We start from the raw sequence: 15,956 nt of genomic DNA on the forward strand, positions 1-15,956 counted from the left end.
AGAGTGACCAAAGGAGTGTAAAGTCTTTCATAATGTAGACTGGGCAGGCTCATCTCCGATAGGAAGATCAACATCTGGGTTACTGTACGTTCTTTATGGGGAAATTTATTTTATTCGGCGGAAGCAAAAAAAAAAAAAAAAAACGTGGTTGCCAGGAGTAGTACTGAAGCTGAGTTTAGGGGCCATGGCAAATGAAGTTTGCAAGGTGTTATGGATTAAAAGAGTCTTTGGAGAACTGAAATTAGATATTGAAGCACCTGTGAGACTGTTCTGTGATAATAAACCAGTAATAAGCATTGCAAATAATTTGGTTCACCATGATCATACGAAGCACATTGAGATTGATAGGCATTTTATTAAATAAAAGCTAGAGAATTGAGTTGTTTGTATGTCGTTCATCCCTTTAAAGCAACAAATAGCAAGTGTTCTTACCAAGGGATACTTCAGACCAAAGTTTGAATCTTTCATTAACAAGTTGGGCATGATTAATATCTATGCACTAACTTGAGAGGAGGTGTATAAAATATGGAAAGATTAGATTAGTTGACCTTCTTGATTTCTAGGATTAATTATCTAATTTGTCTTATTTGTACAGTTATTGCTAATTTGTATAATTCCAAAAATTAGGAATGTGTAATCTTATAAATTTACCTCATTGTACTGGCTATTATAGGCACTTAAAAATAAGAAAAGATTTTATTCTTCTCATCTGTTTACACATAGGAGGACTTTTTATTATTGTTTGCAAAACATGTTTGCTTGGATGACCAAACCTATTGTGTAGCAACTGCATTGACTCACTACTAGAAGTAAAGAAACTAGCAGAATTTTGATTTCTACAATTGACCAAATTTGAACAGACAGGTGTTTGATTATTCAACTCTTGCAAAGAGTGTACAATTTCTTTACTAGAATAATAGATAACATTGAACTAGGTTGTGAAATTGAGGCTTTATAATCAAGGATAAGTTCATCTTGAGACAGTAGCTTAAAAAGGCCATCTTCAGCAATCCCTTGTGCCAGCAATGCTCCTTGCATCTTGTCCTTAATGAAATAAAGATTTGAAACAAATTCAATGGTCATATGGTTATCTGAGAGAAGTTAAGATAAACTAATGAGATATTTAGTAATTTTGGTTACACATAAAACATTAATAAGTTTTAACTGATTTTCTAAAGATGTAAAGAGACATGTATTGCCTATGTGTATAATTCTAAGGCCTTGTCCATTACTAACCAACTGCAACCGAGATCTAAGATAAGGCTTACCTTCAACTAAATTATGTATGTTATTAATAAGGTGATGTGTTGCTCCACTATCCAGATACCATCCTTGATCAGCAACTCCTTCTAATATGGTCATGAAAGCAGCTTTGGAAACTTCATTCTAACTTGGAAAATTTCCTTGCATAGAGAAAGTTGGAACAAAGTTACTGTTAAACTTGTCCCTGCAATCAGCTACAGAATGGTTGTGCTTTAAAGCAAATCTAACATATAATACTTCCTCTACCTCCTCTTCCTCCAAAACCATTAAAACCACCAAAGAATCCACCATTTCTAGAAAAATTTCCAACAGCACCAGCAATATTACCTCTACCTTGATTTTCATTCTAGTTATTCCAGTTACTATTACATTGTTCTCTACCTGGATTTTGTCCCTTTCCTGAATTAAAGCCTCCTCTGTTTGTAAAGTTTCCATTCCAGTTATTAGATCTAATTCTGTTTATAGTGTTTCCATTCTATTTCCCTTTGTTATTATTGTTCTAAGCTACATGATTATTAGTTTTCTTTTAATTGTTTTCAACTTGAGCTAAGTTAGTAGCATAGTTCAACTTAGCTTCCTTGAAGGCATTAGATTGATTAATTTCTAAACATGCCTCATGTGTCAATAACATTGAATACGCCTCATTAATACTCATATTTAGAACAATTGCTTCAATATACACAACCACTGGATAATAAGGTTGGCCTAGTCCAGAAATAAGATGAGTTATAAAATCCAAAGAGCTAACAGAACTTCCAGCAATAACTAGCTCATCAATGACAGATTTCAGTTTGCTAAAATACTTTGTAATAGTCATAGAACCTTTTATCATATTATTCAACATCATCTTTAGATGAACTTTCTTAGCAGTAGTTTCAGAACTAAATTGTTGCTCTAAGTTAGACCACAGTTCATGAGAAATTTTAGAATTTATCATAAGACTGAGAATTTCAACATTGATGGAGGATAATAGCCAGCTCAACAACATCTGATCTTGCTTTTTCCACACAATAAATTTAGGATTCTCTAGTCAAGTAACAGTTGAATTTTTAGAAGCATTAGAGAAAACGTATGAGTTTTCTAGAGTATTTAAGAGGAATTGTTCTGGACAAATTATGGATCCATCAAGAAGACTTTCAAGTTTATTGGCTCGAACTAAAGAGAGAATTTGAGACTTCCAGTTCATGTAATTAGATCGATCAAGTTTTATTGGAGTTGTGAAGGTGAAAGATGATGTTGATGATGAGATATTTGTGTTTAAGCTTGATGTGATTTGATTGATTCAGGCTCTGATACCAAATTCAAGTTTATTCTAGTTATTTTTGCTTGTTTGGCTACTGAGAAAGTGAAAGAAAGTTTGATGAACTTTGAGAGAAAATATAAGAGAACAAATCATCAAATTTTATTAATCTAAATTATGAGTACACTGAACTTATATACTGAGGTTTAGAACATTCTACACTTGCTAACTCACGTGTAAAGAATGAGTTGTGACTAACAAATTAATTAACTAACTTTGCCAACTAAACAACAAACTCAAAAGCTAACAATAAAAACCTTGCTGACCCATCTGCCACGTCAACAGAAGTGGTTACAAGACTTAATGAATTATATTCTTCATATGTTTATATTCAATAAAGGATTTTCTAGAAGAACGTGTAGATTTAGAATCCCAGTCACACAACCCTAGAGAGCAATTTAGTGTTATGAATTGAGGTACGCTTCCGCATAATTTTGTCATTAATTCTTGGTGATACAACATGAATGTTCATGAATTATAGGTAATGATTTTCACCAAATGAATTTCTTATTTTAACAAGTGGTATCAAAGTCTCTTCATGTTGAATCACTGAGAATCAAATTTATTTTGATTAATGATTAAAATTTTGATGTCTCTCATTTAATAATACCATAATTATTAATATTATTAAGTTTGAGAACAAAATTAAGGAAATTTGGAATTGAAAAAAATTCCAAATTCGGTTTCATAGTTTTGGTTTATTAATAATTAAAGCCGGCAGTAGCTACAGCCACCGCTGGCGTTCCCGAAAACAAGCCGCGACTGATCAAGTTGAAGCGGCAGCCATCTAGAACTAAACAAAAAAAGGATGGCCTAGGTGCGGCAGTTTGGTTAAGAGCGACGACTATAGCCGCTGCATAAGGAAGAAGAAGTAGCGGCATGGCTGCCGCATAAAAGATGGAGAAAAGAAAAAGTTGTGTTAGGGTTTCTTGGATAATATCTTAAGAATCCCTAAGGTGTTGTAAATTTGTTTTTGGGCAAAAAAATTAACATTTAAATCCAAAATTTGTGTGGGCTTAATGAAACTTAATTTTGAGCCTAATATATTGGCCTTGATAGATTAAAATTAAGGATTGGTTTACATTAGCCCATTAAAATTAAAGTTGAGATTTAGCCTTTTTTTAAAAAAAAAAAAAAGTTAGTTTGATTTGTGGGCTGATTCATGATCCAGTTCGGGTCAATCCGAACTGGTCCAGCCTTGAACCGGTCAATAATTGACTTTGATCATTGACCATTTACCAAACTTTGACCCGAATTTTTTGGATAATGTTTATACAATTTTAAATTTAAATATTGGTAAGTTGGGACTCGTTACTTTGATTCACATACCACCTCTCATCTAAGTAAGTAAACTCATCATTTATTCTTATTTCTTGATTCTTATTCTCATTTCCAATAAGTAAACATACCAACAAAGTATTTGCAATAACAATATTTTTTTTTAATTCACTTCTTACTATCTGTATATTTCAACTAATTATAATAATATACATATCATGAGGTATGTAATAAATAAATAAAGAACAGTGCCCTGATGCTCCAAGGCCTTTTATATAAATGAGTAGAGAAATTCTACCTCCTTTATTTTCTCCCAGTAAATACAAAAACACTTTTCTAGTATTGCTAATGATTCGTGGTGCCAATTATAGAGGCCTCCATAGGGTTTTAGAGTGCATTTGGAAGTGATGTGTGATAGCTAGTCTGTTAAAGCTCAGTTGCTAAGCTGTTTAGTAAAATCTTATAGTCGGGTTTTGGCAGCTCAATAACTTTTTTTTTTTCTCAGTTCTACTTTACAATTATAATTTTTACTTCACAGTAGTTACAACTTAAAAAGATATAACACCTCACTACTAAACACACCTTTAGTATATTAAATGAAAGATATATTACTACATTTAGCACAAATCCCCCTTCCACGCTATTGGTTTAACTAGTGGATTTTTTATTTTTGTTTATTTAATTGGGTGAGCTCCTCGTGTATATGCTATTATATCCATTTATCAATTATTATTATGCACATTTTTTATTCTTGCCTAACCAATGGATATGCTTGCGTCAGGAATCTACCACAAAAAAAAAAAACGAGTACAGAACTTTTTTTTTTAGTTAATAAAATATTCTTAACCGCCCCAAGTGCTTAGAATAAAGAGAAAACGGGGTCACCATCCCCCAATCATTTGTTAGTGCTGCACAAAATGAATAGAAAATTGACACCATCTTTTTATTCTACCATTCCTTTGCCATAATAGTTAAAATGTGATTAAAAAATAAACCATTCAGTTGCAAAATCTAGGCAAAGATATTTTGCTTTTGGGATTCATGTTGTTAATGTAGGAGCCACTTTTAAATTTATTTTTCCAACGGATAATAGCTCGATCGATGATATATATAAAACTAAAATAATAATGAGTGGAGAAGAGAAAAAGAAAATTAATTTTTGTGACAATTTGTTTGAGTTGTTTTCACTCAATTTTGGTTGCAAATTAAAGTACCTAGAGAGGCAGGAGTACTTGCACTTGTTCAACAATTAATCGATTCAAATCGGCGTGAATTAAAACCCAAAATAGTTAAATTATTAGCTGCTTTTGTCATTCATAAGATAAACTACACTAAGTCAATCACATCACACTACAAGATTTGCTTTCAATGAGCACATTTAAACTACAAGTAGCTGTAGACGCACTTAGAATAACCTGCAAAACACAGAACAAACACACAAAAGTAAATATAGCGTAATACAAATTATATAGCTAATCATATCTTAATTTAAGGGTTTCAAATTAATGACTTACTAGGATCTGTGGTAACAATGAGAGCAGAGTTCCTAAAATCACAATTCCAGCGGTTTCTTCCCTTGGCTTGGTAATAAAGATTCATGGAAATCGAGGCATGATTCATGAGATTATCAGGATAAAAGCAAGGGTACCCTTTTTGCAGAATCCTGCAGTCAATCTGAGAGCATGCATAGTTGATGTTTGCTAGTAGAGCTGCCTGGTCTGATGAAGGCTTTGCCACACACCAAGTTTTCTGAATAAATTGATTAATTGCAACTTCGAATTAATCAGCAAGTAATAATTAAATTTATGATGACAACCCATTTAGGATTTGCCTTTGAAAGCCAATTTGAACTTTACACGTGTTCATTTATAGCAACGTAGAAGTATCACAATTTTGTAAAAACATCAACATGCATAAATTAAACGTTTAATTATCATCAGTAAATTTAAATCGATTATGATATTTCGTGAGATGGTGGTATGTGCCAAATTTGATATTATTACCTGTCCATTTACCACGAGCAAGTTTCCTCCTACAGAAATTAAAAAGAAATTAGAGTAAAGAGTAATAATTAAGAACAATGTTAGGTATTCCAACATGAAGTGAACAATGTTAAATAATTTTATAAGTTTTGATATTGAAGTTGGAATTGAAATAATGAAATTCCTAACTATTATTGAATGATGATTAAGAGCAATGCTAGAAAAGAGATGAAGTCGTACCTGAAGTGAAGGACAAGAGCAAGAGAAAAAGATAGAGAGCTGCTTTAGGAGCCATTGATATGTTACTGATACTCTCTGAGTTGAGTTACTGATGAAAGCAATGATTTTTTGGGATGTTTAAGGAAAGAAAGATTGTGAGAATTTAAAGCAAAATGAAAGTGAAAAAGGTTAACACAACGGTTACATTTTTTCGGTGGAGAGTTGGAGACGTTATGGGCAAAAGAAACGTTGGCATAATAATAAATATAAAGAAGGGACGAATTAAGAAGAGAAAAAATAAATTAAAAGAAAGTGAAAAAGACATGCACGTGGTTGTGAGCTAACCTTTTATGACTTTACGTCGTTTCCCTTAGCTCATCATTGTCCTTTTGTCGTACTTGAATTCAATTGCTTAATGAATTTTCGTGGGGAAGCACTGCCAGTAGTCTAGGCTCTAGCGTTGTTGAAGGCTAACGGTCTGACAGCTTGCTTGTGTTGACTGACTGGGGAAATTTATCAAGCACCTTGAGAACAAAAGGCTAGATTTACTGAAACACCCTCCAAGAATTTTGTTTTGACGGCTCGATTGCTCGAAAGTCGAAAGTACAAAGCATGAAAATAACGCTGTGAATAGAACAGTAAATGGCAGATTAAATCGACAACAATAATTAAACCGCGACACAAGAAATTTAGGTGGTTCACTAAATTAGCCACGTACATAGATGTGATCCTTTTCGCTAATAAAGCGAATAACAAATTATAAATTTTACACTAATCTTTAGCTTTCTCAATCACTAGATCTTAATCTCTCAACATAACAAATTTCATTTGTTTTTTTATCATTCATCACTTAGTTGTTAGAGACAATAATTAAGACGATTCAATTTAGGATTTGCTAATTCCGATCCCGTCTCAATTATGTAAGTAAGACTTGCTATTATAATAGATTCCTTATCAATTACTTAATCATGACAAAAATACATACCGACTATTAACTGATAAAATACTAATCCGTCTTGATTGTGTTGATTGTCCTAATTTTTTTTTATTTGTTTGTTATTTTATTTTTTTGATACGTTTAATTTAATTAAAATTATAAAAAGAAATGGGCTGGAAAGTGAAATTAAATGAACCCAAGCGAAGCAGCAGCCCATTTTACTAGCCCAAGGTTCATTAGATTTTTTTTTTTAGTTAAATGAAAATAAAAAATAAAAAAATACAATTGGGCTTTGAAGAATTGTCCTGATCCCGGAACGATTCATAAAGCAGGACGAAATTTGTTTGGGAATCTGAGAATTTTGCTCGTCCCTTGCTCTTTTCTTACAACCCGCACGGTTTTCATTTGAAAACTTATCTCACACAATGAAGATAAAATAATTATAAAATTATATGATATTTTAGAGTTAAGTGAAAATTTGGCACTATTGTTTAATTAACTCTTTAATACGGCACAATTTTATAATTATCTTTGTCACCATTAAAATTCTTCATCATTTTTCTTTCCATTTACCTCACTTACATAATTGCATTTATATTATTACATTTCTAATTTTACAATCTACACTTTATATAATTGAATATGTAAACGTGAGAGTTAATTTTCTTCTTATTTTTCACATTCACTTTTGTATGGCTGGGCTTCTAGGTTAGGCTTTTGTGGGCTATTTGTATTATAAAACATAAATAATTAATTTTTCTTTTTTAACAAAATAGTCTACTCATGCAGAAAACACAACATGTAGCCTTGGTTTTCTTTATACAATTATTTATCTAAAAAGTAGATTTTCTTTTACACTTGAATTAATAATTTATAATTACGCCGTTCTGTTTAATAATCTTCACATCATCTGAGCAAAACAATGGGTTAGTTGAGTGAAAAAGCGCGCAACAGCAACTAACTGAAGCTGATAATCAAACTGCACTGAGCAATCCGCCATCTCAAAGCCGTAGCAGAATTTTCTAAAATGGCAGCAATTTCCACACCAATTTGTTTTTCATCACTCGTTATTCCTTGCAAAACTTGGAAGACAAATTCCAGTCACCTTTTTCTGGGAAAGTTTGCAGAGCCACATGCGAATTCGTTCAGAAACAACCCTTGCTCTTTGCTTTCTGCATTTTCTGCTACAAGAATTCAACCACATTTCACCGTTAAAGCTTCTTCTTCTTCTTCAGGTAAATTTCCATTAGACTCCTCCAAATTGCTCACATTGCCTTACTTTTCTGCTGGTAAAAAATGTCATTTATTTATTTATTTATTTATTTTTTTGAACTTCTATATGCAAATGGGTTTTTGTAAGAAACATATTGAACTGAGAAAGTGTGTAAATTATACATTTTGGGATTACAAAAATTTATCAGTGGATTCATTTACATGTAGATTGGTTAAAAAGATTTGGCTACTAGGAGCATTAGAGAAATAAAGTTAAAGACTTGTTGAGTATGCAGAAAGTTTTGAAATTGGGAAATTTTCGAATCACAAGTTGAAATTTTGGGAAAAATGATAGGCGTTGTACATTTTTCAGATTTTAAACCATCATGAACACAAGTTTTCACGAAAATGTGAGAAGTAAATTTAGAAGGTATTTTAACTTCGGATTATTTTACATTGGTTTACAATTAATCGTGGAATTTTGTTTTAATGAGAGTATTGACTGACAATTTTACCGTGAAATTGGACTCCTTTACAGTTGTTGGCTTTCAGCTTAGCAGTTTCTTTGGTTATGTTAGATTCAGGTAAAGAAATACAGTATGAGCCCAAAATTTCTTATTGTTGTATTGGACAAGGTGTGACTTGAGAAATTGTCCTTGTCAAAGAGCTAAGAAATTTTCTTCCTTCATGTCATTTGTAGCTAGAACAAACACACACCAAATTTATGTGCATACTATGTAATAAGTTTAAGTAGTGACATCCCAACTTCAGATTACATATGTATTGTATAGAGCTTTAATAGGGTACACAAGGTACTCACAATTACCAGTTGATATCTCTGTTGATCAAACTGATCCCCTTGCGAGCTGCCGTGAATTATAATTTCTCTTTTCCCACTTGCAGTTGGAAGTGCAGAGTACACGGAGGAACCTGTAACTAAAGTGAAATTTCAGAAGTCTTTGAGTTTGCCAGGTTACTCGAGTCCATTGTCTTTGCTTGGAACAGGTCAGATGCTTTAGTGTGATACTGCATTTTATCAATGAAGATCGAGCATAGCCATTGCATTAAGCATATGAAATAGGATACGCATGCTGACAATTTAATGAATTTACCAAAATAGTTATAACTAATTGGATTACATTTACAAATTCAGAACTTCCAGATGTATATCTCCATGCAGAATTGTTTATGATAACTCCAAGAGAAATCACATTATCCTCACTTTTTAAAATAGGAAGTAGTACGCACATGTCTCACATGCGTGGTCCACAACATGGACCACTGAGTTTCGTTTGTCTCTGATGTAATTGCAGAACCTATAACTTGCTCATGTATAGGATGCTGGGGAATATAGTAGTTCTGCCAATTCCTATCTTTGCAAAACGTGAGAAACAAGAAATTAAAACTTTAGCAGGGAGTTGTTTTGGGGAATAAGTAGTTGATATGCATCTTATTTCTTATACTGTTAACCAATTTGCTGGTAACGAGTAACCTGAGTAGGTAATTGATTTCTTTCCAAAGTTGTTGGAATATTTTTCTATTTTCTTCTGGGTTAAGGATCTTTTGCTGAAACATTGTATAACACCTCATGGATTGATATAAAGTAGCATTTTAAAGATACAGACTTGTTTTTTTGAAACATTGTATAACACCTCATGGATTGATATGAAAGTATCATTTGAAAGTATTGCTAAATTATACATACAGAGTACTTGTTTCTCCCTATTATTTGTCTTTCATATTGTGAATCATTTCATGTAAAGTATCAAACAACTATACAACCATGCATACATACAGACTCTTGTGATTTTGTGTGAAAATTAAACGAATTAGGTAGTGGCTCTATTTTGGATATGCTAATAAGTATTTCGCTTAACATGCCTCTGATGTAGTCTGAAGTCGGCCCAAGATCTTACTAGCCTCTCAGCTGAATATTTGCAGGACAATAACTTTGATTGTTTGCAAAATTTCAGGATATAGGGAGAAAGTTTTTGCTATCATTGGCGTTAAGGTCTATGCTGCTGGACTATATATTAACCAATCCATCTTAAGTAAACTGAATGCATGGAAAGGAAAAGGGGCAGCTAACATTCAAGAGGATTCATCTTTGTTTGACACAATCTATCAGGGTAATACACATCATTACATCAATACTTTAATTTCTCATATAACTTAAACTTCTGAAGCCAAGCTGATGTTGTTAAATTAACTTCATACCGCAGCTCCTTCGGAGAAATCATTAAAGATTGTTCTGGTCAGAGATGTTGATGGAAAAACTTTCTGGGATGCTTTGGATGATGCGATCTCCCCAAGAATCAGGATACCAACACCTGTTGATGAATCGGCCCTGTCCACATTCCGAAGCATCTTCCAAGGGCGAAATCTTATGAAAGGAACTTTCATATTCTTAACTTGGCTGGATCCTTCGAAGATGCTGGTAAGTTTATTCTATTAGACATGAAATGTACATTATGGTACAAAGTACTTTTTGTTTACTATTTTTCAGATCTTTTTTCGGTTTTCCCCTTGATGTACTCACCTGATGGTTGTACTGTGATTCAGGTTAGCATTTCAGGAGATGGGTTGCCATCCGGGGTGGATGCTACAATTGAGTCAGAAAATGTCACTTTTGCTCTTTATGATGTATTTTTTGGAGGAGCTCCAGTTTCCCCTTCTTTGAAAGCCTCAGTTGCCACTGGACTAGCTACAATTCTCAAGTGAAGTTAATATCTTAAACTTTTTGTTATCTCTTTATTCCCTTGTTGTTCTTGATCATGTCTCTATAACTTATGTATTTTTGTATAGTTTTCTGCTTTAAACCTGGTCTGGATAATGCCTTGTAAATTGAGCTTGATGTTATCCATCACAATTAACATGTATAGCAGTAAGAGTCTTTCTGCACATGCGTCATGCTCATGGATGCAAAATCTCATCATTTGAATAAGCATTTTTGCTGGTAATTTTGTTCATCATCTTTAAAATTGGCTGCAGCTTTCTTCTTTCTTGTTAAAGATATTCCATTTCATAATCATCTTCATTAGTGTTCCCCCCTCTCCCCCCTTTTTAGAGAATTGCTCTAATGTTTATTATTAGATGTTTCTTCTAAGAAATTATCCTGCATGTTTAAGTGTCAGCATTTCAATAGAGGCAAACTGCATTTATTTATTCTTTCTCAATTTTGGATTCCCTTCTTGCCTATTATTTTGGGTCCAGGGCTGTTAGGCCACAAGTACGTTTCACATATGCAAGGCGCAAGGGTAATTCCGGAAATACCAATCGTGGCTGACGTGTTATCAAGTAGTATAGAGAGAAGAGTTTGTTATGCATTTCTGTTAGTAATAAGTTGATGGTATTCTGTTTTGATAATTCGTTAGAGTTTTTCTGTTATTCTATTTGGGCGTAGAAGTGAGGAGGTTATATGGAGAGGAGCTGGTTTTTGGGAGAGGGGTGTAGAGAATTATTTTTGTAGTGAGCTTGCTCATTTTGGGAGAGATACCAAGCCTCTCGAATGCTTGGGTGTTTTGAATTTTTTCTGCAGATAAATACCAGTTTTCCTACTTCCCACAATATTCTGCTCTCTACTGTGTTGTTTATCCAATCCTTTCAGTTTAGGCCGTAACAAGGGCCCACTAGTTACCGGTTTAGATATGTGCTTCTCTTGCTTGGAAGACAAGTTCTTGCTAATTTCATTTATTCCTTATTCTTGAGAAATAGTTACATCCTGCATTACTCTACTTATGTCATTTTGTTCAGTGCATGTTTATATCTTCTGTCATTTGATTACCTAAACATGTTACCCTTTTAATGCATTGGTCCTCATATTGTCCTTGTATTACCTTGATGATTATAAATTTGATAATGATCCTAAGAAAACATGCGTGTATATGGTTTCTGGCTCTGTCCTCCCTTACCTGTGTTTGTTAGCTAAAAATTTCACAATTCTCATTAAAACAAAGAAAATGAAAAATGGGAAAGAAGGGACAAAAATTGCCATGTCTAATTAAGAAGCTGTCATTGGATATCACTATTGGGATAGGCATCAAGGGAAGCCTATTAGTCTTATACAACTTTTTCTGATTTAATTAGCTCAAGCATCTTGACAACCTCAGTCATAGTTGGTCTCTTGGAAGGTTCTGGTTCGAGGCACATTGATGCAATACTGAATACATCGTTTATCTCATTGATCGGACAACCCTCTAAGCTGGTATCAATCACGTACTCCTCCCTCTTGTCCTGCATGACTGCTTTGACCTGTTTCAACATTAAGAAACAATTTGTAAGGTGATGACTAATCTATCAATCCATACAAGACGCAATGCCAAACTTGTCTAGTGCTTTTGTAGAAGGATACAGAGAAATGAAACTGTGAAGGAACACATTCTTAGTATGACCACCTGGTCAATGAGGCCAAACTTGATGTAACTATGTCAAAATACATAGAAGAATTAGAAACATAGCAATCGGTTAAAATTCTTCAAGCTATGTGTGTCCTCTAGCCACAAATTAAACAGATTATCATAAGCTTATCTTTTGTTGTATACTCAATAACTCTCTTAAACTTAACTGCACCATTCTATAATACTAAAAGTTATAACTTCAAACTCTTAGAACTTTTATCCTTGTACTAAAAACTAATGAAAAAGAAAATTGTTTTAATGGAAATTTTTTTTGCTGTCTTTCTGTTTAATGAAACCAGGAACAGGGATTGTATTTGTCGCATTTAAATAGAGTAGCCTGAATTCCAGCTTGATTATTTTTCTACTACAGCGCAAAGGGTTTTTACATTCAAATTATCCCAAAGTTTCAGACTAAATTATCTAGGGTGAATAACCATTTTATAAGAACTATACACACACACACACACACACACACACACATGCTGCTATGATTGGTAAAATAAAAAAAATAAATAAAAAAAAGATTAAAGCAAATGTGCATACTTTTGAAAACTTACCCATGTCACAAGCTTCGTTCCTTCCTCTAGAAAAGCTTCATCCATAGGTCTCTTTCCTGTTAAAAGCTCAAGCAGAACAACTCCAAAGCTGTAAACATCGCCTTTTGCTGTAGCCCTCCCTGTATCAAAATATTCTGTAGAACATATAATAGTTAACTCAGTATATCAGATAACAACTTTCCAGAGGGGAAAAGTTTTAAACTTTTTATCTATTTAATGCCTCCTACCAGGGGCCAAGTATCCAAAAGTGCCAGCTACAATTGTCGAAACATGAGTCTTTTCGGCTTCCATCAATGTGGCGAGTCCGAAATCAGACACTCGAGCCTCCATATTTTGATCCAACAAAATGTTGCTTGACTTGATATCTCTATGGATTATGTGTGGAATGCAATCATGATGAAGGTATGCTATTCCTCTTGCAGCACCTACTGCTATTTTGTATCTGGATGGCCAATCTAAATTCTTCTTGTTAACTGATTTTCCTGCATCATCGTTAATGTTACAATCACAGATGCAAGTAATGCAAAATGCAATTTTATTGTTTCAATACATTTTTCTAATCTCCAAGTAGATTATGGTTTTCACTTTACTTCAAATTTAAGTAATCTGTGTTGCAAAATTTCGAAAATATGCCTCTTTTTGAAAGTTCCCTGACAGGTGAATTTGCTATAAAAGGAGGAGCTTTTAGTATAATATTCATTTCTCATTTTTCGGAGATAGTTAATCATACCATGTAGAAATGTATCCAAGCTTCCATTAGGCATGAGCTCATATATGAGAAGATTGTACTGAGAAGAAGTGTAGTATCCATGAAGAGTGACAATATTCCGATGCTTTATATCGCCCATTGCCTCCAATTCTCTCTCAAAACCTCTGTCTACCTCCGTGGTTCCCCTGTGTAGTCTTTTCACGGCAAAGGCTGTGGAGTCATTTACAGTCAATCTATAAACCGTTCCGAAGCCTCCAGAACCAATGACATCTTTGCTGCTGAACTTTAGTGTCTTCTTGAATATTGCGTCGGATTGCAGAGAATGTATCAATGGAGACCTAAACATCACCATTTTCCCACCTGTATTTTACCCGAAACACAGATTAGCAGCGTTTTTTTAAATCTTTATTTACTTTCCAGGAAGCTAGAATTCAAGAAAATTTTCTCATAATAGCTACAATACCTGAGACGCTGTCTGCATAAACCATGTTCTTTCTTTTCCATCTTCTATAAAGGAGAACTGAAATAATAATCTTTGATATAACAAAAGCGATACAGCATATTGTGACGTAGAATGCTATGATCCTAGCATTGCCCATTTAATTCTACAGAGTGATATTCAACGAACAAAATAAGTGATTTTTAGTAACTTAAAGAAGAAAAAGGCTGCAGTATGTGAAAGAGAAGAATTCAACCCTGAAGGGTTATTAGTTTAGATGATCTGCTCGGAGAACTACAGAGGTGTGAAATGAGAGAAGACTTGAACTAGCAGCAGCCTCTTTGTAACAGAAAGCACGTTACGTTGATGAAAGTGCTTCCAAGTTTTAATCATTTGATAGTTTGACGCATGCAACGCAAAGGTAGATGAATTGAATAATATGTACATATGAAGGAGCAAATTTCTTCATCTGCCAACTTATGTCGACGCAACGTGTTAATTTGTGACACCTAATGGTAGCTTGTGACTCTATGATTTCTTTTCTCACTTCACATCACATAGGCTGAGAACTGCAAAACGCTTTTTGACTTTTTAGAGAGTTTTTACCCTGTAATCATGGAGTTTAATTTAGTATTTTTAGTTTAATTCAAGTCTCGGCGGCTTATTCCAGTGAAAATTTACCTCTTCGGAAGGGTTATGGGACCCCAGTGGGGCCTCTTTGGGGCTGACACACGCCATTATGGGACCCACGTGGGGTCCAGTTCAAGGACATGGGCTGCAAAAGATGTAGCGTGGTGGTCTGTTACTGTTAGGAATCTGAAATAGAAATGTGGGCAGCACGACTGCTAGCTTAACTGCTTAAGCTTTCGGCCAATTAGCGAGCACCTAATCCTAGCAAGACTACATTGGCAGGCTCTTGCAGCTATGGCTACTGCTAGTATCACCATCTTTCATCAACATCAAGTCATCAAGGCAGTTTGATTCAACAAAACTTCAGTTATCGTAGTTAAGCTTGTGTATATACATTTTATGTGTTGAGTAAATGGTTCTACAGGCTAGGAAAGTAGTGATATATGGGGTTATATATAGGATAGATTACCTTCTAAAAGGTTATTATTCTGGGATGAATACTTTGAATGTGCAAGACTTGTCTCTCAACAAGTGATATCAGAAATGTGCTGGACTCAATATCACACAAATGGATCAGGGTCGATGCCACTTCCCCACTAGCAAGAGATTGTTGAGCAGTTGAGAGTTTTTTCACAGTTGCTCTTGCTCTATTGTAGAGGGATCGTTGAATAAATTGAGCTGTCTCATCTTAGTTAAAATTGAGTCACTTTACCAAATAGATCAATCTTAAGTCGGCCTCACCATTATGGGAAGAGAGCAATAACGTACTTTATATTTTTATGTTAGTTGGGAAATTGAAATGATAAATGTCTTTTCTACTTGTGTAAGGCCAGATTTTATAAAATATTCACTAGCATTAAATGTTTTGGATGACTCGACAACCTGATGATGTTGATTTCAAAAGGGTCTTTTTATCCAAAAGAACAATCGAGAGCAAAAAGGATGAACACATCATGTGAAATATTTGCTGTCATCATATGGTTTCTGCCACCTGTTTTTGCTGTACGAGTCGGGAATTTATAAAGCCAACTTA

At 34.0% G+C, this 15,956-nt stretch overlaps 3 protein-coding genes across 6 annotated transcripts; 1 reads left to right on the plus strand and 2 right to left on the minus strand.

Moving 5' to 3' along the window:
* Positions 1-5,079: 5,079 nt before the first annotated feature.
* LOC18049528 (glucan endo-1,3-beta-D-glucosidase) lies at positions 5,080-6,264 on the minus strand. Its single transcript, XM_006442255.2, has 4 exons — positions 6,064-6,264; positions 5,845-5,873; positions 5,356-5,590; positions 5,080-5,256 (listed from the first exon to the last, which is right to left on the minus strand). The coding sequence occupies exons 1-4, from the start codon at positions 6,116-6,118 to the stop codon at positions 5,225-5,227; spliced, it is 351 nt and encodes a 116-aa protein (XP_006442318.1). The 5' UTR covers positions 6,119-6,264; the 3' UTR covers positions 5,080-5,224.
* A 1,521-nt stretch (positions 6,265-7,785) lies between these two features.
* LOC18049529 (fatty-acid-binding protein 3, chloroplastic) lies at positions 7,786-13,406 on the plus strand. 4 transcript variants are annotated; one of them, XM_024189973.1, is made up of 6 exons: positions 7,786-8,214; positions 9,095-9,196; positions 10,165-10,320; positions 10,414-10,628; positions 10,754-10,913; positions 13,376-13,406. In XM_024189973.1, the coding sequence occupies exons 1-5, from the start codon at positions 8,007-8,009 to the stop codon at positions 10,910-10,912; spliced, it is 840 nt and encodes a 279-aa protein (XP_024045741.1). In that variant the 5' UTR covers positions 7,786-8,006; the 3' UTR covers position 10,913; positions 13,376-13,406. The 4 variants fall into 4 exon arrangements, with proteins under 4 accessions (XP_024045741.1, XP_024045742.1, XP_024045740.1 ...); XM_024189974.1 differs by lacking the exon at positions 13,376-13,406 and adding an exon at positions 12,278-12,363; XM_024189972.1 differs by lacking the exon at positions 13,376-13,406 and adding an exon at positions 11,405-11,709.
* On the minus strand, positions 12,186-14,767 carry LOC18049530 (receptor-like serine/threonine-protein kinase At1g78530). Its single transcript, XM_006442257.2, has 5 exons — positions 14,318-14,767; positions 13,876-14,214; positions 13,373-13,627; positions 13,146-13,279; positions 12,186-12,442 (listed from the first exon to the last, which is right to left on the minus strand). Exons 1-5 carry the CDS (start codon positions 14,451-14,453, stop codon positions 12,251-12,253), a joined length of 1,056 nt encoding a protein of 351 aa, XP_006442320.1. The 5' UTR covers positions 14,454-14,767; the 3' UTR covers positions 12,186-12,250.
* Between the last annotated feature and the right edge of the window lie 1,189 nt (positions 14,768-15,956).

This window comes from Citrus clementina, unplaced genomic scaffold, assembly GCF_000493195.1.
Source record: "Citrus clementina cultivar Clemenules unplaced genomic scaffold, Citrus_clementina_v1.0 scaffold_3, whole genome shotgun sequence".
NCBI classification, from domain to species: Eukaryota; Viridiplantae; Streptophyta; class Magnoliopsida; order Sapindales; family Rutaceae; genus Citrus; species Citrus x clementina.

Coding starts and splice junctions, on each gene's coding strand:
- LOC18049530 (XM_006442257.2), bottom strand. CDS start 14,453: ATGGGCAATGCTAGGATCATAGCATTCTACGTCACAATATGCTGTATC. Junction 14,215..14,317: donor TTATGCAGACAGCGTCTCAG/GTATTGTAGCTA, acceptor GGTAAAATACAG/GTGGGAAAATGGTGATGTTT. Junction 13,280..13,372: donor TTTTGGATACTTGGCCCCTG/GTAGGAGGCATT, acceptor TATGTTCTACAG/AATATTTTGATACAGGGAGG.
- LOC18049529 (XM_024189973.1), top strand. CDS start 8,007: ATGGCAGCAATTTCCACACCAATTTGTTTTTCATCACTCGTTATTCCT. Junction 10,321..10,413: donor GTTTGACACAATCTATCAGG/GTAATACACATC, acceptor TTCATACCGCAG/CTCCTTCGGAGAAATCATTA. Junction 10,629..10,753: donor TGGATCCTTCGAAGATGCTG/GTAAGTTTATTC, acceptor ACTGTGATTCAG/GTTAGCATTTCAGGAGATGG.
- LOC18049528 (XM_006442255.2), bottom strand. CDS start 6,118: ATGGCTCCTAAAGCAGCTCTCTATCTTTTTCTCTTGCTCTTGTCCTTC. Junction 5,591..5,844: donor TGCTCGTGGTAAATGGACAG/GTAATAATATCA, acceptor CAATTTATTCAG/AAAACTTGGTGTGTGGCAAA. Junction 5,257..5,355: donor CATTGTTACCACAGATCCTA/GTAAGTCATTAA, acceptor TGTGTTTTGCAG/GTTATTCTAAGTGCGTCTAC.